This window comes from Leptonychotes weddellii, chromosome 13, assembly GCF_054177405.1.
Source record: "Leptonychotes weddellii isolate Sample4059 chromosome 13, ASM5417740v2, whole genome shotgun sequence".
In the NCBI taxonomy this organism is placed as follows: domain Eukaryota; kingdom Metazoa; phylum Chordata; class Mammalia; order Carnivora; family Phocidae; genus Leptonychotes; species Leptonychotes weddellii.
Window position 1 is genome coordinate 47557265 of NC_138381.1, and position 24923 is coordinate 47582187.

A 24923-nucleotide genomic window follows, 5' to 3' on the forward strand; every position below is an offset into this window, starting at 1 on the left:
ATTGACTTTGTGCCCAGATCCATCAGAGGAATCACTGTCTGTGGAAGCTATAGCCCTACGAAAGGTATTTCTTCAATAATAAGACTTGAATCAAAATTACTCCTTGATCCATGAGTTGCAAAATGGATTTTGTGTGAGCAGGCGTGAAAACAACATACATCTAACTGTACATCTCCATCAGAGCTCTTGGGTCACCAGGTGCATTATTAGTAAGTACTAGTTTGAAAGGAATCTTTTTTTCTGAGCAGTGGGTCTCAACAGTGGGTTTAAAAGATTCAGTAAGCCGTGTTGTAAACAGATGTGCTGTCATCCAGGCTTTGTTGCTCCACCTATAGAGCAAACACATAGTAAATTCAACACAACTCTTTTTTTTTTTTTAAGATTTATTTATTTATTTTAGAGAAAGAGAGAGAGCATGAGCAGAGGGAGAGGCAGAGGGAGAGGGAGAAAATCCTCAAGCAGTCTCCCTGCTGAGTGCAGAGCCTGACACAGGGCTTGATTCCAGCACCCTGAGATCATGACCCAAGCTGAAATCAAGAGTCAGATGCTTAACCAACTGAGCCACCAGGTGCCCTAATTTAGCATAATTCTTAAGACCCCGAGAATTTTCAGAATGGTAAATGAGCATTGACTTCAACTTAAAGTCACCACCACTGTAGCCCCTAACAAGAGAGTCAGCCTGTCATTTGGAGCTTTGAAACCAGGCATTGACTTCTCCTCTTTAACTGTGAAAGTCCTAGATGGCATCTTCTTCCACTAGAAGTCTATTTTGTCTACACTGAAAATCTGTTGTTCAGCATAGCCACCTTCAGTAATGACCTTAGCTAGAGCTTCTGGATCACTGGCTGCAGCTTCTCCATCAGTACTTGCTACTTTACCTTGCACTTTGATATTATGGAGATGACTTCTTCCTTAAACTTCATGATCCACCCTCTGCTAGCTTCAGACTTTTCTCCTGCAGCTTCCTCACCTCTCTCAGCCTTCACAGAATTGAAGAGAGTCAGGGCCTTTCTCTGGATTAGACTTTGGCTTAAGGGAATGATGTGGGTGGTTTGATCCTCTAGCCAGACCAGTCAAACTTTCTCCATCTCAGCAATAAGACTATTTAGCTTTCTTATCACTCATGTGTTCACTGGGTTAGTGCTTTTAAATTCCTTCAAGAACTTTTGCTTTGCACTCATGACATGGCTAAATGGTGCAAGAGGCCTTAGCTTTTGGCCTGTCTCATCTTTCAACATGCCTTCCTCACTAAGCTTGTTTCTAGCTTTTGATTTCAAGGGAGAGATGTGAGACTGTTCCTTTCCCTTGAACACTCAGAAGCCATTGTAGGGTAATAAATTGGCCTAATTTTAATATTGCTGTGTCTTGGGGAATAACAAGGCCCAAGGAAAAGGAAGGAGACAGGGGACGCTGGTGGGTGTAGCAGTCAGGACACACACACACACAGCATTTGTCACTAAGTTTGTGATTTTACATGTGCACAGTTCATGGTGCCCCAAAGTAATTACAATAGTAACATCAAAGATCACTTATCACAGATCACCATAATGAATATGATAATAATGAAAAAGTTTGAAATACTGCAAGAATTACCTAAATGTGACACAGAGACACAAAGTGAACAAATGCTGTTGGAAAAATGGTATCAACAAACTTGTTCCATGTAGGGATGCCACAAACCTTCAATTTGTTAAAAAAACAAAACAAAACAAACAAAAAAAGCCAAACAAAAAACACAGTGTCTGTGAAATGCAATAAAGTGAAGCATGATGAGATGAGGTATGCCTATACTTGACTCATTTAAAATATCTTTCTAGGTTCCATTCCTAAGCATGGAACCTAGGAATCTGTATCTTAAACACCCTGTACGGGTTTTTTTTTCTCACGCATACTAAAGTCTGATCACCGCAGCAGGATCTCAGCTGTGCTGCCAGCAATTAAGGAGAAGATCTGTGTTCATGACAGTGATAGAATTTTAAAGAGGGAACTGGTGGTGAAAACAACATAAAGAGATTCCCACGTGGAAGATTGGAGCTTCACTATCTAGCTTTTTTATTTAAAAAAAGCTTTTTTGTGTGTAAATTCACTGTCTACTGCCAACTGAGAAGACTTTAGTTTGTTATTGCCAGAGGTGGTAATTTCCTGTAGACTTTGACTCTTTCTTTCTAGAGAAGCTTGTAAATACCTTATCTTCGATTTGCCACCAGACGAAGCCTGAAACTTCCAAGTTGGGCTGTTGTTAAATCCTTACAAACGTGGTTTTCTTTGAGTCAGGCAATATCTTTCTGCAACCATTTGAATAGGATCTCCCGTGGGTGTTCGGTTCTATCTTCTCCAAGTACTCCAATGACTCACCAACATTTGATTTGGAGCCAGAGTCAAAGGTTGGAAGCTAATGATCTGGCTGCTGTGTGGTCTCACGGGGCCTCTGAGGTACCCGAGTGCTCACACAGGACTGATGGGAGCCTCAGAAACAGTGAATACCTCCTCCTTTAATACTTTCTCGCTGCCTCACTTACCTGCCAAGCCCAACCTACCATATGCTTACACACTGTCAGTCCCATCCTTCCTGCCTCCTTCCCTTCCCTCTGCATGAGTTAAGTCATTACTAATCTATAAAAGCAAAACTCACACTCCGTACTGCTTCCGGAATGATTAAGCATATCATACACTATAGTTAGAAGCAAAATTAAACCATTTAGCGTTGTTAGATGAACTGAAAATAGTACAGTCATCCTGACTTGTTCTGGTCTCCAGAATAATAAACCCTGGGAAATTTCCTGCAAACCTGGATTCTCTAAAAAAAAAAAAAAAAAAAAAAAAGTTCGGTTTTTTTCCCCCACTATGAACAGGCTAATGCGAAGTTGGCACCCTTGATAATTTTACCTTTCTTTCCCTTTAAGTGTGTTTTGAATTTGGTGAACCAGTCTTTCCAGCTTCCTCAGAAAGTCTGACACTTTTGCACTGATGATGAGTAAAGTTTGTCCTTCCTTTCCTAAGTGTGACAGTCTCCTCAGTATTCCTTTGGTGCGCCCTTCCAGCCCTTTCTATTGGGCCCTCCAGAATCCCTTCCATTGTACTAAGATCATTTCTATTTCTCCCCATCCCAATAAAAGCATCATTATCCAGCCAGTGGCCTAAACCCAAAACCTAATAGTCATTCGTGACTCCTACCTCCCCCTGACTCCCTTCTCTTATATCCGAAAAGTCTTTCATACTAGTCCATAACACAACCATGACCTCTTTATTTATTTATTCATTTATTTATTTAGATATGGAAGTTTTTATATTTTAATCTATTTGAAACCATCTTTACTGAGATACAATTCACAGACACATAGAATTCACCCATTTAATGTGTACAGTTCAATAATTGTATGTATAGTCACAGAGTTGTGCAACCACAGTCTAACCTTAGATATTTTTATCACCCCAGGAAGAAATCAGCACCCTTTAGCCATTAATAATCTCTCACTTGGGTTCCCATAACAGCCTCCAACAAGTTATTAGTTTAAGCACTTGTGATGCATTCTTCATACTACAGTCAGAGAGAACTTTCTAAAGTGCAAATCTAAGTGTACTTTATCCTAGATTAAAAACCTTCAATAGTTCCTTACTCCCATTGTCGTCCTGACACAGTACAAAACCTTTAAGTTGAATCGAGGGCCTTTAGGAACTAACCTTTTTTCTTAATTCAGGCATAAATAATATTTTAGAATCATCTGCGGACGATGTGGGACTTCAGAAAATTGACAAACCCCATGAATGTGTATGCAAAGGTTGATATGTGCTCAGATATGTTCTCCTCCTCTCCTGGAGAAAAGATGACAAATTGCATTAGATTTTCCAAGGTTTAGATTATCTAGAAGAGCAGATTAACTATATATAGTTTTACTCATTTTATAATTTTGTATTGTTTGTACTTTTATTTCACTTACGGAGTGGGAGACACAATCACATTTTCAGAGTTTGAGGTTTCTAAAGATCATTCTGGCCTGGGGCGTGTCGAGGGGGTAAGCAGTCCAGGGCACAGAAGTCTTACTGGGGGGGAATAAAATCTAAAGTGAGCTTTGTTATTTAAACTAAGGGTGTGGGGAGGTGGTTGGTAGAGGACAGAGCTGGTGGGGGGGGGCACAGAAAGGGGAAAGGAGTCTATTGGAAGGAGGGAATGGGATGGAAAGCACCACCGTGAGTCTGATCCTCATACCCTGGGTATGGGATGGGGGATGCTTTTTTGTTCATCTTTGAATCCCCAGTGCTTGGCACACAATAGGTTTAGGATTGGCAGCAAGTGCCGAATGGATTAACAAATAAATGAATACTTCTAATAAGGCATCCCAGTTATTTATGTTTCTGTGCCTGTTTTATTAATCTGACTCATTAATCTGACACCCAGTACTTGTTGAATTGCCCTCAGTTGCATAGCTAGATTGAGGCTAGCTCACTCATAACTCACTTCTCTTGTCCTCACCACCATGCCGACTCTTTAATGCTGTACAAGTAAACATATGCTCCTCCTCTGAGACTTCTCAGAGGCTCACAAACCACAGTTTCTTTTCTGATCATTAGTTTCATTTCTTCTCGGTTAGCCACACCTCTTATGGGTAAGCAACATTTTTCTGAAGCTGTGAATTTCAAATATTCAAACCCTTGTATTTTAGGCGAATACAGATGTTTTATCTAATGTATTGAAAAGAGCACAATAAGTGTGTACTTTTGAATCTGCCATGGTGCCTAAATGTCTGCCATGGAACTCTAATGTCTTAATAGTAATAGATGCCATCTGAAAAAAAGCTTGATGTGTTTGCCAATACAGCACTTTGCCTCCAACTTCTAGTTGATCAAAACAAAGTTTATTAAAACTGAAACTTTCAGAAAAAAATAACCAATTTTGCCTAAATTTTAAACAATACTGACAAATATTAGAATTTACTTTGAATGAGATTTATGATTTTTACCAGTGTATAAGTTTTCAAAACAATGACACACCGTAACACTTTAGCACCATAACACTTTAGCACAGTTTTAGAGGATTTCAAAAAAAATTGATACTTGGTGTGAATATATGTAGAGGTAACATAGGGAACAGAATTAATGGAAAAAAATGGTTCAGTTCACAATTATCATATGAATCCCAAATGAACTTATCCATAGTGTATAAGTATTTAGGCTTCAGAGTCAAATAAATTTGGATTTTAGTCCCAGCTTTGTCAATTACTAGCCATATGACCTTGGGCAAGTGATTTTCCTTTATGTCTCAGTATAGAAATAATATCTATCCAACAGAATCAATTGAAATAAGTGCCTCAATAATGGCAGTTATTATTATGTTACTCAATAATGGCAGTTATTATTATGACAACATTCACGGTAAGAATATCAATCTGCAATGTATCAATCGTGGTTTTTAGTTGCAAGGGGAAAAAAAAAACGATCTCTGGCTCTTGTAAAAGCAGATACAATATTTTTTTTTAAAGATTTTATTTATTTATTTGAGAGAGAGAATGAGATAGAGAGAGCATGAGAGGGGGGAGGGTCAGAGGGAGAAGCAGACTCCCCGCTGAGCAGGGAGCCCGATGCGGGACTCGATCCCGGGACTCCAGGATCATGACCTGAGCCGAAGGCAGTTGCTTAACCAACTGAGCCACCCAGGCGCCCGCAGATACAATATTTTTGACTAGGAATCTATGTAGCTTGTGGATTTCCTGGGAGGTTGGCACACCCGACTTGAGAGCTATGTAGCCAAAAGCATAAGGAGAATCAAGAACTGCTTCCATGAGGACCCCACTGCTAGCTGTTCCTTGCACAGTGGACACACTCTACCCTGGGCTAAGGGTGCGTCTGTGGCCTCCACTAGCTGGGTGCTGTGGTCACTGCCCCATTAATGTCTGATTGGTCACATGAGTCCATCGCAGAGGCCTGGGAGCCTAGAACAAGGAGTTTCTGGAATCTACAGCCACACTTTCAGTCAGAGATGTGCTCTGTCTGGCACCTACATTTATATGATGGGAATCCTCCAAACATAGGAGGAGACTGAGAGGCTGAGTAGCCAAAAATACACAAGCATGCACTATCCTTCCCAGGGAGCCACAAATTTTAGAGATTGCCTTGACTCTTCTCTTTTCCCCCATACTCCGCATCCAATCCACTGGCAAATCTGTCAGCTTCACCTTCAGAATATATCAGAACCTGACCACTGCACCTCAGCTCCACCACTACCAACCTAGATCAAGCCCTTATTATCTCATGCCTGGATTACTGAATCAGCCTCCAGTCATTCAGCCTCTTACAGTCTATCTTCAACATAACAGTAGAGTTCTCTTAAAAAATATGTCAAGGGGCACCTGGGTGGCTCAGATGGTTGAGCGTCTGCCTTCGGCTCAGGTCATGATCTCCGGGTCCTGGGATCAAGCCCCAGGCCAGTCTCCCTGCTGAGTGGGGAGTTTGCTTCTCCCTCTGCCTCCCTACTCCCACTCGTGCTCTCTCTTTCTCTCAAATAAATAAAAATCTTTAAAACCTTTGACTTAAAAAAATATGTCAGACCATATCATTCCTTTGTTCAAAGTTCTCCAATACTTTCCCTTTTGTTCAGGGTGAATGCCAAAATTATCATAGTGACCCACAACGCCCTTTCCATTAGTCTTTCTCTCCCCACTCATCTCTCTATTATTATTATTCTCACCCTCTATTATCCTATCACAATGCCAGCCATGTTCAAAACTCAGGATCTTTGCACTTGTTTTTCCCTCTGCCAGGAACATTTGTCTCATTGATCTTTACAACTTGCTCCTTTATTGCCCTCAGCTTTCTTCTCAAATATCACCTTATCAGAAAATGTTCTCTGACCATTATATAAAATCGTGACCCTCTGGCCCCCAGGACTCCCATCCTTTTAAATTTTTCTCTATAGCACATTAATCACCATCTGACATTCTGTATATTTCATTGTTAAATTGTTTCTGCCTCCCCCTATTGAATATGAGCACCAGGAAGACAGGAAATTGATTTGTATCCTCAACATCTACTTGACACACAATAAATATTTGATGAATGAATGAATGATAATACATCTTTTTTTTTTTTAAAGATTTTATTTATTTATTTGACAGAGAGAGAGACAGCAAGAGAGGGAACACAAGCAGGGAGAGGGTCCGAGGGAGAAGCAGGCTTCCCGCCGAGCAGGGAGCCCGATGCGGGGCTCGATCCCAGGACCCTGAGATCATGACCTGAGCTGAAGGCAGTCGCTTAACCCACTGAGCCACCCAGGCGCCCCGATAATACATCTTTAATTATCACTTTATTCATCTTCTAAATAAGGTACTATAAGGTACCCTACTTACTGTACAAAATGTACAAAACAGTGTCTGCACAAAATGTCATCCTTCCTTCACACTGTTGCCAGAGTCATGTTTTTAGGATAGATCTTATTATGCCACTCACAAATATATGCTTTTTCTCTTGCTTCTGACTGCTGATAGGTGTGTTTCTCAAATTGGGGTATGAGAGGATGGAAAAATCACAGGATAAAGTGATACATCATTCTAGTCCAGAGGGTCAATTTTACTTTTAGCATTTGAGGGAGAAAGTTTCCAATTTTATTCCTCTTAAAAAGTTTGCCACATGCATGTTATATACAAATAGAATCAAGTTTTTCCATTTAGTTCAGTTAGGTAAAAATCATGAAAATCCAGGAAGGAAAAAAAATGTGCATAAGGCAGTGAGTGATTAGAAAATTTGTTCCTTCTGTGTTGTTAAGTAGCCTTGTCTGTTTGTGTTCTATCTGAATCAGAATGCACAGGGTAGTTAAGAACAATATGAAAAAGGATTTGGGGGAATCACATAATGAGCTTGATGTGGAGGCAGATAACAGCTTTCCAAGCACAACTAAGTCTTTAGTAGTAAGTAATACCAGTCAATTGTAAGAGCTTATACTGTACTCATTAAATTTTAAAGTAATTTTAAAAACCTTATACTGTACTCATTAAATTTTAAAGTAATACCAGTCAATTTTAAAAGCTTATACTGTGCTTAATAAACTATGGGTTTTGCTACTGTAGAAATGGCAGTTGACTACAATCTCAAGTGTCTCTTTAAAAAAAAAAGATTTTATTTATTTATTTGAGAGAGAACAAGCAGGTGCACAAGCAGGGGGAGCGGCAGGCAGAGGGAAAGGGAGAAGCAGACTCCCCGCTGAGCAAGGAGCCCGATGTGGGACTCGACCCCAGGACCCTGGGATCATGACCTGAGTGGAAAGCAGATGCTTAACAGACTGAGCCACCCAGGGGTTCCTCAGATGTCTCTCATGTGAGAAAACACTAAGCAAAAAGAGGAAGAAATCATCACTCTTGCAGTGATACTTAAAAACCAACTACATGACACCCCTGAAGAAGAATAAGTTGAGGTAATTTGCTCTATAGAATATCAAAACACAATAAAGCTAGATTATTAAGGCAGTGCAATATTACCCGAATGGGAAAAAAAATAACCAATACAACATGCTAGAAAACCTGGGAACAGAAGCATGCATTCAATTACATAGGACATAGCAGGGAAAAGATAGGCTGACTGTTCAATAAATGATGCTCAATTATTCATTAAAAAAGAATGACATTGGTTCCTTTGTCAGTATGATACAAATCAACTCCATACAAATTAAAGAAAAAAACTTTTAATGGAAAATATTTAAACTTTAAGAATAAAATTTGAGAAAGCATTTGAAGTAGAGGAATTTTTAAAAGGAGACCAGAAAGCACTAACCATAATGAGAATAATTAATAAATTTAATCATATTAAGATCAGGTACTACTGTTCATTAAAAGATCTCCCAAAGAAGGGAAAATACAAGACACAAACAGAGGAAAGATGTTAATAAGACATATAACCAGCCAAGGTTTAGTAGCCACTATATATAAAGTACTCCTAAAAATCTATGGGGAAAGTCAAACCCATAGAAAAATGGGTGCACCGCATGAAGAGGCGTTTCACAGAAGAGGAAACACAATTAGGGAATACACATATGGAAGGATGCTCAGCCTCATTTATAAGGAGGGGAACGCAGATTACAACCACAATGATACACTATTTCACATTCACCAGATTGACAAAAATTTTTTAAAGTAAAAAACTCTCCTAAGTGTTGACAAGGAAATGAAACGGCAGGAACTCTTCTATAGTACTGGGGAAAAAAAAAAAAGGCATTTTCTTCTGTTAAATTTATAAGTACACGGACTCCATAACACTTGATATATATCCTACAAAATATATCCATTGCATAAGAACACCAGAATATAACACACAAATATTCATAGAAGCCTGATTTTTTTAAAAAGCAAAACAAACAAGAAACCCAAATCCTGGAAATAATTAAAATATCCATTGAGGGGCGCCTGGGTGGCTCAGTCGGTTAAGCGTCTGCCTTCCTTTCAGGTCACGATCCCAGGGGTCCTAGGATTGAGACTCCCCCAGCCCCCAGGGCTCCCTGCTCAGCGGGGAGCCTGCTTCTTCTGCTCCCTCTGCTGCTCCCCTTGCGTGTGCTCTCTCACTCTCTCTCTCTCAATAAATAAAATCTTTAAAAAAATGTCCATCGAACCCATCTTCTGGCCGGCACTAGCTGGTGGTACGATGGTCACCGAATTCTATCTTGTGTGGCCCCAGTGGCTCTGGAGGTTGCAATGTCAGGCCCCAATGGGGACCTGGGCATGCCTGTGGAGGAGGGAATGGAAGGTGGTGATGACAGCTCCAGGGAAGCAGAGCATACTACCATCGGCTCCATGTTGGACCAGATCAGCTCCTGTCTGGACTACCTAGAGGAGAAGAATGACCACCTACACACCCTCCTCCAGGAGCTGCTTGAATCCAACTGGAGACAGGTCTTGAGTGTCAGCAGCAGCTGGGTGAGGCTTCTAGTGATGCTAGCCGCTAGGCTGTGGGAGCCCCCAAGCAGACCCAAACCTTCCTCTCAGGGCTAGGCTCTGGCCTGGGCACGCATCACCTGGCTTAGATACCTTCTCAAGGGCTGACCTACAGGTATCCTGGTTGGTTTGCCTGCCTGGGCCCCCCTTCTGGTACTCCCCTTGGTGTGCCTGGGTCAGCCCCCACCACCTGACATCCTCTCATGGGGTCAGGTCTGGGCACACAACCCACCCACCTTGCCTGCCTGCCCAATTCCTGGGCACTCCCCACTCTGCCCAGGCCTTGAGTGTCCACATTAAATGGGTCTCCAACACCAAAAATTAGTACTACTACTACTACTAATAAATAAATAATTAAATGTCCATTGATAGAATAATATAGGAGTATATTTATATCAAGAAATACCATATAGCAGTAAAAAAAAGATTGAACTACAGCTACATGCATCAACATGAATGAATCTCACAAACATTTGAGCAAAAATAATAGTTGCGGAAGAATATATAAATGTGTATGTGATAACTGTGACTTATAATATGAAATGTATATTTGGTCTTGCTGTTCCTGACACATAGCCTTAAAATCCTTGGAATTTCTTAAGTGATAAGAGTGATAAAGGTGTCTTGTTATTCTTAACAATCCCCTTTCAACTACATCAAGTTAATGAGGAGATTTTTAGATTTTTATTTTTTTAAAATTTTTTGGGGGGGTTGGATTTTTAGATTTTTAGAAAGCCCTTAAGAATGGGAGTTCATTGCCAGTGGAAACAACCAGGAGGGGAGGAACTTCCAGTCCCACCCACTTCAGCCCACCTCCTAGGAAGGGAGAGGAGCTAGAGGTTGAATCGGTCACCAATGGCCAGTAATTTAATCAATCATGCCTATGTAATGAAGCCTCCACAAAACCCCACAGGGATAGGGTTTGGAGAGCTTCTGGGTTGGTGAACACGCAGAGCTTCTGGAATAGTGGAGAGCCCAGAGAGAGCATGGAAGCTCCATGTCCCTTCCCCTATACCTTGCACTAGACCTCTCTTCCATCCAACTCTTCCTGAATTATATTCTTTTATGATAAACCTGTAATCTGGTAAGTAAACGTTTTCCTGAGTTCTATGAGCTGAGTTCTGTAACCTAAGTGTCCATTGATAGATGAATAAAGATGTGGTATGTATGCCTGTATGTACATACACACACACACACACACACACAATGGCATATTATTCAGCCATAAAAAAATGAAATCTTGCCATTTGGAACAACATGGATGGACCTAGAGAATTTAATGCTAAGTGAAATGAGTCAGACCGAGAAAGACAAATACCATATGATTTCACTCATATGTGGAATATAAAGAAACAAAACAAATAAAGAAAAAAGAGACAAAGAAAAACCAAACTCAAATACAGAGAACAAACTGCCTGTTGCAACAGGTGGGTGTGGAGATGGAAGAAACAGGTGAAGGGGATTAAGAGTACACTTATCCTGAGGAGCACTGACAAATGTATAGAACTGTAGAATTATTATATTGTACATCTGAAACTAATATAACACTCACTGTGTGTTAATTACACATCAATAAAAAAAGTGTTATCCCCCCAAAAAATCATTGATAGTTTTGGAATGTTTGTTACAGCAACAAAAGCTGACTGATACTGCTGATAGAGATGGGGAATTTCCTACTGGTGACATAGCTCCCCCATCTCCCCAGGTAAAGAACAAGCAGCAGAGCTTTTGCACCAGTCCGGGTATGAGTTTTGGGCATATTTACTAACATCTTTTGAGTTCCAGGTTCTTAATCTATAAAATGATTAAGGTAAAGGTTGGTGTGACGATTAAATAAGATAGTTTATGTAAAGCCCATAACTGTACTGAGGATATGCAAAACATGTCTGTTTCCTCCCTAAACATGATGGAAGGAGCAGTGATAAATCCTTGAGGACAGAATGAATGAATGAATGAGTCTTTCCAAATCTGAGTCCTCATTCACTGGAGCCCTCCCAAGGCTGCTTGTCTTCTTGTACCTTTCTTCTTCACTACTGGTTCTTTCTTCAGCTGCTAACTTATCCTGATACTCTTCTCCTCTGGGCAGGGTCTGAGAAGGTTCATTCAGCTTCAAACATGAATCCTGGGTTTCTAAAATGCTGCAGTGCAATGCCTGGGGCCTTTCTTTGCTTCTTCAGAGACATATCTTTTTCTGCTGGATAAATTCTCCCAGTCTTAAAACCTCTCCAGCCACGGTGTCCTCACACCAGCAGAGCCCACCCTGTGGTCCTGGTCAACAACATGGATGTCTTGAAGGAAAAAATAATCAGTGTTTTATTACCAAAACACAATCAAACAGTAAATTTAAAAACTTTAAGGTGTTTCATTCAAGGTTAGTTCTTTATGTGACATGGAAATTAAAGCTAATGTATCAGGAGAAAGTTGGCAAAGACTGATATGGCTAGAGATATATTCTGAGATATTAACATATTTTAACATGTTTTTTCCTTCTTTGATTTTCCCTTAACTAACTCCACCAACTCCCTATCCCCATCCAAAAAATAGCAGGCTGTGTGCTTTCTTGCCCCAGGAGAACTTTGTCACAGACTATTACTTTGGTGGCGCCCAAAGATCCATTTCTCCCATATTCTTGCCTGTGGTATAGTCCCTTCCCTTTAATTTAGGATGGCCCTCCGACCTGCTTTAACCAACAGAGTGTGGCAGAAGTAAAGCTGTTCCAGTCCTAAACCTTAAGAAGTTCTGCAAGCTTCCACATTTGTGCTCTAGGGGGAGTCAGCCGCTAGTCTGACTACCCTGAGCCCACCGCTGTGAGAATCCCAACCAAGCCAAGGGGAAGGGTTGAAGAGATCTGAGGACCCTGGCCAACAACCCCAGCGGAGCTCTCAGACAACAGCCAGCACCAACTTACCAGCTACATGAGTAAGGCATCCTGCAAGTGACTCCCCTAAGAACTGCCCAAGCTGATAGCACCAGGAGCAGAGAAATCTGGTTCCACCAAGCCCTGCCAAAATTGCTGAATCATGAACAAATAAAGGAAAAGATTATTGTTTTAAGCCACTAGGTTTTAAGGTAATTGGTTATATACAGCAATAGATCACTGAAACAAGGTACAGAGTAGAAAAGACACTTTCCTCCTGGGAACTCTTCTTCCCCTAAAAACCTAAGCTCTTTTTTTTTTTTAAGATTTTATTTATTTATTTGACAGGGGGAGACACAGCAAGAGAGGGAACGCAAGCAGGGGGAGTGGGAAAGGGAGAAGCAGGCCTCCCGCTAAGCAGGGAGCCCAATGCGGGGCTCGATCCCAGGACCCTGGGATCATGACCTGAGCCCAAGGCAGACGCTTAACTGACTGACAGGCGCCCCAAAAATCTAAGCTCTTAGAAGAAGGCAAAGTGTTTTGGAGAGGGGATAAAAATGAATGAAAGACTTAGGCATTGATAGAGTACCTTGAAGAAAGATGGATTAAAATAAAAAAAGAGATTCCCTCTGGGCTGGTAAGAAGAGATGGTACTCCCAACTCTCCTAAGTAGCTATATAGTGCATCTGAGCAGATGGGATCAAGAGAAGCCTTGTAAGTGATTCCCATGTCCCAGGTGGCACAAAAGCAACAGGAAGCCACCAGATCTAAAGAGGCCATGTTGACAAGGATGAGCTTCTCTCCCCACTACTCAGAACTTGGAACTTGTTAAAACTGGCAACAGAAGGAAACCCAAGATGTTTTCTACCAGTCTGGTAGATTGGGGCTTAGAGTCATAAACTGTATTATTACAGTGTTTTTAGCTAGCAAAGTCTGAACTCAGATCACTAACACTGTCCTTACCTTTCCTGAAAGAATTGTACTTAAAAAAAAGTTTATTTTTGAGGGGCGCCTAGGTGACTTAGTTGGTTAAGCATCCAACTCTTGATTTTGGCTCAGGTCATGATCTCAGGATCATGAGATCGAGCCCCACATCAGGCTCCAAGCTGGGTGTGGAGCCTGCTTAAGATTCTCTCCCTCTCCCTCTGCCCCTCCCACCACCCCCCTGCACTCACGAGTGCTCTCTCTCTCTAAAAAAAATTTTTTTAGAAGATAAGAGTATCAAAAACTCACTTTCCTTGCTCTTTATTTTCCTTCTTTTTTTAAAAATTTAAATTCAATTAACATATAGTGTATTATTAGTTTCCGAGGTAGAGGTCAGTGATTCATCAGTCTTATATAACACCCAGTGCTCAATACATCATGTGCCCTTCTTAATGTCCATCACCCAGTTACCCCATCCCCACATCCCCCTTGCTCTTTATTTTCTAGGTATTTTTATTTGAGGAGAATTTATCTTCATCCACAAATCCTAACAAGCCTGTATTTCCAGCCCCCCTCCCTTCTTTCTGGCAACTATCCTTGATCTATAATATATTACCAAACTGGTCTCATCACAGTACACAGATAACAGCACCAACCACCAAATCAGCAGGGATTTCCACAAGCATCCCTCTATTGCGGGGGGCTACTCAGGAGTTTGGCTATGTGACTAGCTTTGACCAATGACATCAGCAAACGTAATGAAAGTGGAGCTTTGGTAGGCACTTGCACATTAGAACCTTTTCTTTCGAGATTCTGTGACAGCCAAGTGAGAAAACCAAGCTATCCTATTAGAGATGCCTAACAGGGGAGAACGGAGCTTCAGTTCTCCATAGCCTCAGCTGCCAGCTATGTGAATGAGACCGTCATGGACCATTCAGCCCCATGCAAGCTGCCAGGGGACTGCTGCTGTGTATGTGATCTCAGGTGAGGCCAGCAGAACTGCCCAGTGAAGCTCAGCCCAAATTTCAGAATCATGAGCAAACACATGGCTTCTGTTTGAAGCCACTAAGTTTTTTAAAATGGAAAACCATCTACTGACCACTGGTCACCAATATTTACAATGAAGTAAGCAATCAATACACAGTTGGATAACATTCTGATTACTATAAAGTTACCGTTTCTCCAGACTTCTGCTGAACCAGTATCACAAACATTGAAAAGAATGAGGCTGCATGTAAGGAATGGGTTGGGTAAAGAAAAAACACACAAATCAATAGTTTAAATTACAAAAGTTTGTTTGCTCATTTATGCTAGCAGGTCCGAAACAGCAACATTTCTAATCATCAGATTGGTTTCCACAAATCCTGATCTTTTAGTCAGTATAGCACAAGGATTTCAACCTTTCGTAAAGGAATGGTTCTCTAGGGGGAACTTTGAATGCCCATTTAACCAAGTCTTGTTTGGCTTATTAAAACACATCATTTGTTTAGTCTTCTCCTCTGAGTGGGAAGGTTGTTGGGAGTGGTAAAATTTTTTCTTCAGGAAGTTTTGCAAATAAACTGTTGCACTAATATAATTATAGATATAGATAGGAATTGTGATAAGTCTACTTTAAATTCTCCAATTAAAATAGTTTTTATTTAAATTGTCCAATTAATTGTAGAATCATCTACTTGCTTGAAGTTTTATGGCTTCAGGAAAATTTTCCATTTCCCTTGAGGTAATCTATTTCTTGCTTTTCTCAGAAAGATGGCATCCCAGAAACAATATGGACTTACCCATGATTGTGAAATGACATTTTCGTTTTGGTGAATGTAAAAAAGACAAAAACAAAAACCCAACAACAACCATTTACACTTGTATAAATAAACAAACAAAAACCCAGAATGGTCCTTAGCCATTATTGGTTAAACATAAGTTCTGATTGAGTTATGACTATGGAAATTTTTTCTAACATTTAGAAAAACTGCTCTTTAATGAGAGAGAGAGAATAATCTACCATGATATCATATGTTCTTTTCTGATAAATGAAGCAACTACAGTAAGCTTTTATTTGTCCAAAGTAACCAGTGCTATTGATGCACGAAACAAAAACAACCCAACAATTCCTTTGATACTATTCAAAATAAACAGATTAAATTTAATTTTCATTAGAATATAGTTATTCACATGAATGCGTCATAGAACCAAGACCCATACATATATATATGAATATGAATGATTATTGAGCATCTTCCGGACAAGAATGCAAAGTTTCTCTCTCTTTATAAAAAGCAGTTACAATTTGAGGACACTTCACGTTTGCCTCTTTTGCCAGCACCATGTCTGTCTCATCTGCATCTCTGTTTCATGAGAAAGATTAACTCCCCGCTGCTGTGACACTATTTGTTCAGGACAAAGACCACTGGCAAAGTGTCTTGTTTTGTCAGCAGCATCTCTTTTCTTCTTTGATTTGCTGTCATCAGATTCACTGTCAGATAAATATTTTCTTTTTGTCCTATCTTTTTCTTTAACAACTTTTTCAGAATTAAGAAATAGTTTGATTAACTCTGGATGATCTAAATTTTTTTCAGGTTTTCAAGTATTGTCAGAATTTGTAAATCTCTTCCATTTAAGAAAGTACTTCATCTTCCCGTTCTCTACACATTGGTACAGTGCTTTTTCCACCACCAAAGCTTCAGGCTCTTCAACTTCAGGCTCTTCAACTCTTACTCCTTCCATCTGTTTCTTTCCCATTTTTTTGCAATGTAGCTTTATTGGAGGCCATTTTTAATTGTGGAGTTGAAGAATTATATTACTCACTGCCTCCAGGAGGTCTAGTCTGGGTTTGTGGCATTTCAGATTATGGGGCCCACACCCCAGGAGGAGGACCATGGAGAGCTGTGCAAGAGGCCACTTAGTTTTTGGGGTAGGTTGTTATGCAGCAATAGGTAACTGATACAGGGACACTTATACTCTCTATTTTAAGATGGCTAATGAAAATAAAAATCGAATTAGTTGAAGAGAACTAGTTGTGGTACTGGGTTATTTCAAACTTCTTATTTTTTTATTTTTTTAAAGATTTTATTTGTTTGAGAGAGAGAATGAGAGAGAGGGAGAGCAGGAGAGGGGGGCAGGTCAGAGGGAGAAGCAGACTCCCTGCTGAGCAGGGAGCCCGACGCGGGACTTGATCCTGGGACTCCAGGATCATGACCTGAGCCGAAGGCAGTCGCCCAACCAACTGAGCCACCCAGGCACCCTTACTTTTTTTTTTTTTAAAGATTTTCTTTGTTTATTTGACAGAGAGAGAGAGAGAGAGAGAGAGAGAGAAAGCAGGAACACAAGCAGGGGGAGTGGGAGAGGGCGAAGCAGGCTTCCCGCTGAGCAGGGAGCCCAATGTGGGGCTCGATCCCAGAACCCTGGGATCATGACCTGAGCAGAAGGCAGATGCTTAACAACCAAGCCACCCAGGCAGCCCATCAAACTTTTTTCAAATTGAATAAAGAACTCATATTTTTTTTGTTTTTTAAAGATTTTATTTATTTATTTGACAGAGAGAGAGATTAAGCACAAGTAGGCAGAGCAGCAGGCAGAGGGAGAGGGAGAAGTAGGCCCCCTGCGGAGCAGGGAGCCTGATGTAGGGCTGATCCCAGGACCCTGGGATCATGATCCAAGCCGAAGGCAGATGCCCAACTGACTGAGCCACCCAGGCGTCCCTCATCTTTCTTTCTTGATAAAGCTATCTGAAGAGTTTCGCTCTGAGAACAAGTGAATGGAAAATGGTTCTGAGGCTGTTCAGATCGCCACACTGGCGCATAAGACTGATTCAGACTTGACCTCTAAGAAGATACTATTAATGCTTCCACCAATGGTTGCCCATAATATTGTAGTATACTTCTCTGGCAGTTTTCTCTCTCTCCTCTTGGCAATTATCTTGAAATCTCTTCTAAAGATATGAAAAGTTTGTTTGTATCCACCTATATGTGCAATTTGGAATTACTGTACAGAGAAATGAGAAATTGCCCTGATGATGAACTGGACCTAGCCTCAATTTGATGAAATAGTAAGGCAATTCATTTTACCCATTAACTAAGAATTTTACCCAATTTGTTTTTTTTCTTGAGCCATTTAAATCAAAGACTATTACATAATGGGATAGAAGGAAAAGGTCCCACATGAATTTGAGAGGTAAAACATGAGACATCAAAGCAATCCCATAAGAATTGGAGGTTACTTTGGTCTGTCTTTCCCTACTTCTCCCTTCAGTTACATGAACAGCATTTGGCCACAACTTGCCTCTTGCCAATTTTATTCTTCACCATCCACTGCTCCATTTTCCCCACTTCCAGCCCTAATTACGTTCTGCAGACATACATGCCTTCACACTCTTGTTCCTACTGTGTTCTACCTTAAATAGCATACATGTCTAGCCACTCCCCTCCCCCAGGATTCTGGAACATCTTTATATGGACAAGCAAATCTAAGTTTCTAACATACACCAGTGATAAGAATCTATCTATATAACTAATCATGAAGGTCTTTTCAAAACTAGTAAAACAGAAAATATACTAAATAATTACCCATTGGAGAATCGAAAAATCCCTCAGTCTGCTACCTTGGGCTTAGCGAATTTACATGTCACTCTCAAGTACAAAATATTCACTAGATATTTTTAAGAAATGGGGGCACCTGGGTGGCTCAGCCGTTAAGCGTCTGCCTTCTGCTCAGGTCATGATCCCAGGGTCCTGGGATCGAGTCCCACATCGGGCTCCCTGCTCTGCGGGAAGCCTGCTTCTCCCTCTCCCACTCCCCCTGCTTGTGTTCCCTCTCTCCTGGTGTCTCTGTCAAATAAGTAAAATCTTAAAAAGAAAAAAAAAAAAGAAATGGAAAGTAAATGACTAAACGAGTCCTCCCAACAATGACAGTTTTATTTGTTGAGTTAGGGCACTACGCGCCCATGGTAAGGATATTTAATGAAACGCAATAAAGGCTTTTACCCAACGAGTACTGTATGTTAAGTATTTTGCTAAAATCATCTAACTTAATCCTTTGGCGTAGGTGTTCTAATTCACAATTTTTATCAACATGACAACAGCTGTGGAGGTAAGGTCAATGCAGTGAGAAGGTTTAGACACGGAGCCACTTCAGGACCCTCGGAGGCCCCCCGAGGGAGGCCACAGTGACGTCACAGCATCTCGGTTCGGACGTTCTCAGGGACAAGCTTTGTCTCAGTGGCCCACATTGGAGCCCACATAAAACCACTAGCAAAGGCGGTGGAAGAGGCGGCCCAGGGTGTCCAGGCGTCTATTTTCTCCGCGTGGGGACACACGTGCTCGCTACGGAGGAAATCCCACCCAGCGAGGCCCGCCGGCCTGAAGCTTCCCGCCGCCGCATTCCCGCGACCGGGCGCGGGGCAGCATCCCTGGCCGGGGCACCACCACCGCGGCGCCAGGAGCTCGAGGCCAGGCAGATTCGGTCGGGGGTCACGTTGAGGCTGGAAGGTACCAGGACCCTATCCGCCAGCACAAAACAACCACTTCGAAGACGCCCCGCCGCGGGGCTTGGCACTAGCTCTCCTTCCTAGGCTTTGGGTCTCCCCTCAAGAGCGCAGGCGCCCGCAAGGAACCGCGCTTCCCTCGCAACTTCTCGAGGGCGAGAGGGGCGGGCCCTGGGCGGCGGGCGCTGAAGCCCCGCCCCGCCCCGCCCGCGCGGCCTGCCGGATTCGCCCCGCCTCCTCTGCGCGGCGGACGGCCCTTCTTCCTTCTGCGCCACAGTCCGGGGCGGCGGCCCTGGTCCGGGGTCCAGCTGCGAAGTTTTCGTGGGAAGGGGCGGGCGCGGGTCCGGGCCCTACGAAGAGCGCGCTGCGCGCCCCCTTCTCCCCGGGAGCGACGGGCCGCGGAAGTGACGTGTGCACGAGCAGGAGCTCGTTTGAATCGGTTCCCGGGTGATCCTCGCGCCTGCCGCTGCTCGGCCGCCGCCTCCGCCGCTGAGGGAGGAGCTGCAGCGCTCCGGGCTAGAGGCCTCGCACCGCCCCGGGGGCTGGAGCTGAGCAGGGCCGCGCGGAGTCCGCACCTCGGCCCTGAGCGCGGCCGCGGTAGACGCCGGCGCTGCTGTTTTTTCTCTTTTCCCCCAATATGGCAGCGGCGGGCGGCGGCGGGCCCTCGGTGGGGACCGGAGAGGACGGCGGAGGCGACGGCTACAGGACGGTGTACTTGTTTGACCGGCGCGAGAAGGAGTCCGAGCTCGGGGACCGGGTGCTGCAGGTCGAGGAGCGCTCGGACTACGCAAGGTTCCGCGCCTCTGTGTGTCAGGTACGCGAAGGGGCAAAGGAGGGATGCGCGGGTAGAGTTTGGGTTGGGAGGGTGAGGAGACACTCAGGTTGCTCACCAGGGGCAATAAACCTGTCACCTGGCCCTAGTTCTGCGGCCTTGGCTTCTCTCTCCCGGGTGCCCGCCATGCCTGTGGCCCGGCGGCTGGAAGCTTTGGGCCGGTCCCAGCCTCGGCCTGGGAGCGCGGAGCCAGCATCTCCGTGGGCCTCCCCCTGCCCTTTTACGGGGTCGGGGTGGGGGTGGTTCTCGCTGGCCAGGATTTCATACCTCGGGCTTAATTGGCCCGTGGCGACCTTAGTACTCTAAGGCCTTAGTACTCTAAATTCATCTTCCAGTAGGGAAAGCCACTTGTGTCTCTTCGTGTGGAACTTTTTAAAAAATACGAGCGCAGAGTTAGAACCCGATGGCTCTGTTAGGAGTGTTGCGATGGTTCAGACGTCTGAAATTCCTGGAGTCGATTGACCTCAGGTTCATTAAATGATACCATAATTTCCCGGGCCGTCCTGTCAAGGTTTATGGGCCCGCCCTTGGCGGGGTCCTTCCGTAGTGAAAACACTTGTCCCAGTTAGCTTCGCAGGTGGAAGCTGCCCTTCTGGTTTTCTGAACCCTAGCCCTTGAGAGTTTTAGAACTAACTCGAAAGGTGTCTGTGGGTAGCTGTGGAACACCAAAGAAGGGTGTGTATGCCTGAGTGTGTGTGTATATATATGTGTGAGAGATATGTATGTGTGAATATATATATATTTGTGATATATAGCTCCACTGTATTAGTTTGCTTTAAAAATTAATAACTACAGGGGCGCCTGGGTGGCTCAGATGGTTAAGCGTCTGCCTTCGGCTTAGGTCATGATCCCAGGGTCCTGGGATCGAGTCCCGCATCGGGCTCCCTGCTAGGCGGGGAGCCTGCTTCTCCCTCTGCCTCTGCCTCTCTCTCTCTCTCTCTCTGACTCTCATGAATAAATAAATAAAACATTTTAAAAAAATAAAAAATAAAAATTAATAACTACGTAGGAAAAGCTACTTTAAACTGTGAAGAATTTTATAAGTAGGAGGTGGAGGTGGTGCCTGAGCTTTAAAGAAGGGATACAGTCCTGTGCAGCGTTAACCACATGGAGTTCATTTTAAGCTACAAAGAACGCTTAGCTTCCAAGGAAAGAGAACTTTGTGTGAAGCATTGTTTTAAATTGATTAGACTGATGATTTAGTACTGTTCTAGACACATAACTCTGTAGTTGCTGAAATAATTGAAATCAAGACCCATAGAATAAAAGGGACTTGGGAGCAAGGACCTTGGGTTTGTTCACAACTGTATTCCCACTGTCTAGAACTGTGCCTGGCACATGGTAAATGTCGAAATTACAATGAATGAATGAGTGAAGCGAAAAATGTATAAAGAGTGAATTCATTCTATGCCTGGATATAGCAGATTCCTATGTATATATGAAAACTGAATGAATGAGTGCTCATCTTTTTTTGATGAGTGTTTTCTATTCAAAACCATACCAGAAAAAAGGGAAACCCTTTATGTTTATTATTTTTATTGTTAAAAAGATCAGCAAATTAAAATATGGAACTGGAGGGGAAAAAAGTAAACCTTTTCTTCACTGTAAAATTTATAACTGCTGGTAGCACTTGGGGTTATTTCTTTGTATCCTTACCCCAATTTTTTTTTTTTTTTAAAGATTTTATTTATTTATTTGACAGAGAGAGACACAGCGAAAGAGGGAATACAAGCAGGGGGAATGGGAGAGGGAGAAGCAGGCTTCCCGCGGAGCAGGGAGCCCGATGCGGGGCTCGATCCCAGGACCCTGGGATCATGACCTGAGCCGAAGGCAGACGCTTAACGACTGAGCCACCCAGGTGTCCCTACCCCAATTTTTTTATAGCTATTTTTTCACTTAATATTGTTAGTATTTTTCTATTTTAATGCAAGTCTTCATAATCAAAGTTTGAAATGGTTTGTTTAGTACCACTGTTTACATAACCAAATCCCTTCTTTTTATTGACATTTACATTACTTTCAATTTTAAGTAATGCCATGATAAACATCTTTGAATAGTAGTCTTTTATGTCTTTTATTTTTCCTTTAGTTTAAGCTCTTGGAAGTGAAATTTCGCCAAGGTCAGGATTATTTTTTAAAGCTCTTGATAGGTATTTTCAGTGTGGTTTTCAAAAAGGTTGTACTAATTTACCCTCCATCTAGAAATAAATTCTCTCTGTGAGAAGTCTCACTAACTGTTAGATAGGGGAAGTATTATTACAGAAGTGGAAACACACTTTTGAAGATGGGTGACTCACTTAAGTCAAACAGATAGTACAGTCTCAAATTAGGATTCAAACCCAAAACCCATATTCTTTCTGCTATACCACTTTGCCTCAAATTAAATTGTAATAGGGAACATATATATTTAATGCATTCTTTCAATATATATTTTTTAAAAATTTTATTTATTTATTTGAGAGAGAGAGCAAGAGTGCGTGCATGAGCCTGGGGGAGAGGGAGAAGGAGAAGCAGGCTCCCCACTGAGCAGGGAGCTTGAGGTGGCTTCTATCCCAGGACCCCCAGAACACAACCTGAGCTGAAGGCAGACGCTTAACTGACTGAGCCACCCAGGTGCCCCATTCCTTCAATATATTAATTTGAAAACCAAGGAAAATATTTCTTTTGACTAGTTCTTTCTTCCTTCTTCCCACTTCTTCCTGCTGGAAGATTCAAAGGTTAAATTTGATTAGAAGTGAGAGTGAAGAACTAGTAAAAAAAAAAAAAAAAAAAAAAAATGGAAGGCTAACTTTTTTCAGAGGATTTACTTTTTAAAGCATCATTAGGTTGTATAACCCAATCCCATAACCTTGTTTCCATTACCTACATGAACAACTGAATTAAATTACTGAATTAAGTCCAAGGTTATACAGATACTAAACAGTGAAACTGGGATTAAAATCTAGGTCTGATTGATTCTGAAGCTTGTTATTTTTATTAAAACCTCCACAGTGTCCACACTATTTACTAAAGCCTTCATCTTCTTTGTGTGTGTGTGGTGGGGGGAGGTAAAATAGTGCACTAAATTGAAGCTTTTCATTAGAACTTAAACCATTAAGTGTCAGTAGTGCTAGAAAGTATAATGGATCCTAAACTGTTATTTGGGGAAAGCTCACCTTGTGGAAAAAGGGAGCAATCAAGAGGAAGGAAGAAGAAAGAGTTTAAAAAAAAAAAAAAGGAAAGAACAGATCTGGAAGAATCCCTTAGACCTGTGATAAGCAGCTATTGACTCACCTGAACCGTTGTGGCCTTGTAGAATCAAAGATTAGAGGATGATTCATTTGGCTAGTTCTTAAGATATATCCAGACATTAAGGGAAGTATGCAAACCTTTCTCTCCATCTCCATATTGAGAAAATGCCTACTTTTTCCTTTGTATGGTTTCACTATACCTTGTGACCCTACCATGGCACTTATGCCATTGTACTTTAAAAAAAAAAAATCTGTATGGTCTTTGAGGGCAGGAGCCTTACCTAATAGTTGGTTTATAGCTGTTTAGTTACATGAAACACTCTCTTCCTTTAAAAAAAAAACTTGTACATAGGGTACATATATTAAAAATTCCAGAAGATAAGGGGTGCCTCGCTGGCTCAATTTGTAGTGCATGTGACTCTTGATCTTGGGGTTGTGGGTTTGAGCCCCATGTTGGTTGCAGAGATTACTTAAAAATAAAATCTTAAAAAAAAATTCAAGACAAGGAAGAAACATAAAAGTAGATATAGGAAGGAATAAAATAGTAACCTGAGGAGAGTTAATAAACTTTGATAATGTCTTACGAATATCTTACACCATTGCTGAGCCATGAAATCAGCTTTGAGTTTCTTAGAGGTCAAAACAAAAGGACAGATAATTTATAGAAAAACTACAGTGTCTATAAAATAAAAACATTCCAAGTGCTAGTGAAGCAAAGCTTTGACTTGAGAAAAATTTCTCCCTAGATTCCTTACAAATCCTGGTAAAATGGACAACATACCTAAAGATAGGAAAGTCTGCTGCTTATTTCCTTTAACGCAAGGTAGGATATATGTATTATTTCGGGTAATGCAAGCTGCTTTAACCACTCAAATTTTTTTTTAGAGATTTCTCACTCAAGTGCAATATGGGTGTTCCTGGTCTGTGCGTGATTCAGGGACAAAACCATTGGATATAATGTCAAAGGACAAATCATTAAAGGCTAGTTTGCAGAGTTTCAGAGCAGTGCATTGAAGTATATAGTTTCTGACTTAATCCATGGATGAACTTTAAAATATTTGAAGATTTTATGGACTACAATTTAGTTAGCCCTTTATAGATATTTCTTAAAATTGGCTTTTGAGAGAAGTTGGGCAGCAGGTAGTTAGAAGCTGACCTGAAGAGATGGAGGGCAGGTAATTTTTATTACCCATTAAAGGTACTTCCATCTTCATTACCAATTAACCCAGAAAAAGATGGGACCAAAATGTTCTTATAAAAATGAAAAAAACCTAAGCAAGACTTTTTTCCAGATAGAATGTTATCCTGCTTTCATATAGGGAAAGACAGAGGAGGTATATCTAGTCAAGGCCAGGTTAATACAAACGCATGAAAGACTTTAGTTTATGTCTGATAAGATAGAATTTAGACTAAAAATATGGAGAGAAAAGGGTATGCCATCTTGAACAAAAGCATAATGAATAATTAAAAAATTTATATTTGTCAAATATCAAAGCTTTTAAATATTTGGAAAAATTATGAATTCAAGAAATAATTTTTATATAGAATTATAAGTAAAGAAAAAAGATAGCTTAGTATCTTAATTGAGTAATAACTGATTAATGGAGAAGAATGTATGGAATAATTAGATATAAATACTTTTCAGATATATGTAGTTTTTTTTTAAGATTTTATTTATTTATTTGACAGAGAGA

General features: G+C 41.5%; 1 protein-coding gene and 2 pseudogenes across 1 annotated transcript in view; 2 read left to right on the forward strand and 1 right to left on the reverse strand.

The window, feature by feature from the left end:
* The first annotated feature begins 9671 nt into the window (after nucleotides 1-9671).
* On the forward strand, nucleotides 9672-10208 carry LOC102744169 (bublin coiled-coil protein pseudogene; annotated as a pseudogene).
* Nucleotides 10209-15862: 5654 nt separating this feature from the next.
* LOC102740529 (chromobox protein homolog 3 pseudogene) lies at nucleotides 15863-16459 on the reverse strand (annotated as a pseudogene).
* A 2968-nt stretch (nucleotides 16460-19427) lies between these two features.
* Nucleotides 19428-24923, forward strand: part of SMCHD1 (structural maintenance of chromosomes flexible hinge domain containing 1) — a 125506-nt gene continuing 120010 nt past the window's right edge. The window contains exon 1 of the mRNA XM_081802545.1: nucleotides 19428-19982. Within this exon, the coding sequence (XP_081658671.1) occupies nucleotides 19806-19982 (177 nt within the window). The 5' untranslated portion in view covers nucleotides 19428-19805. The remainder of the gene's footprint in view (nucleotides 19983-24923) is intronic.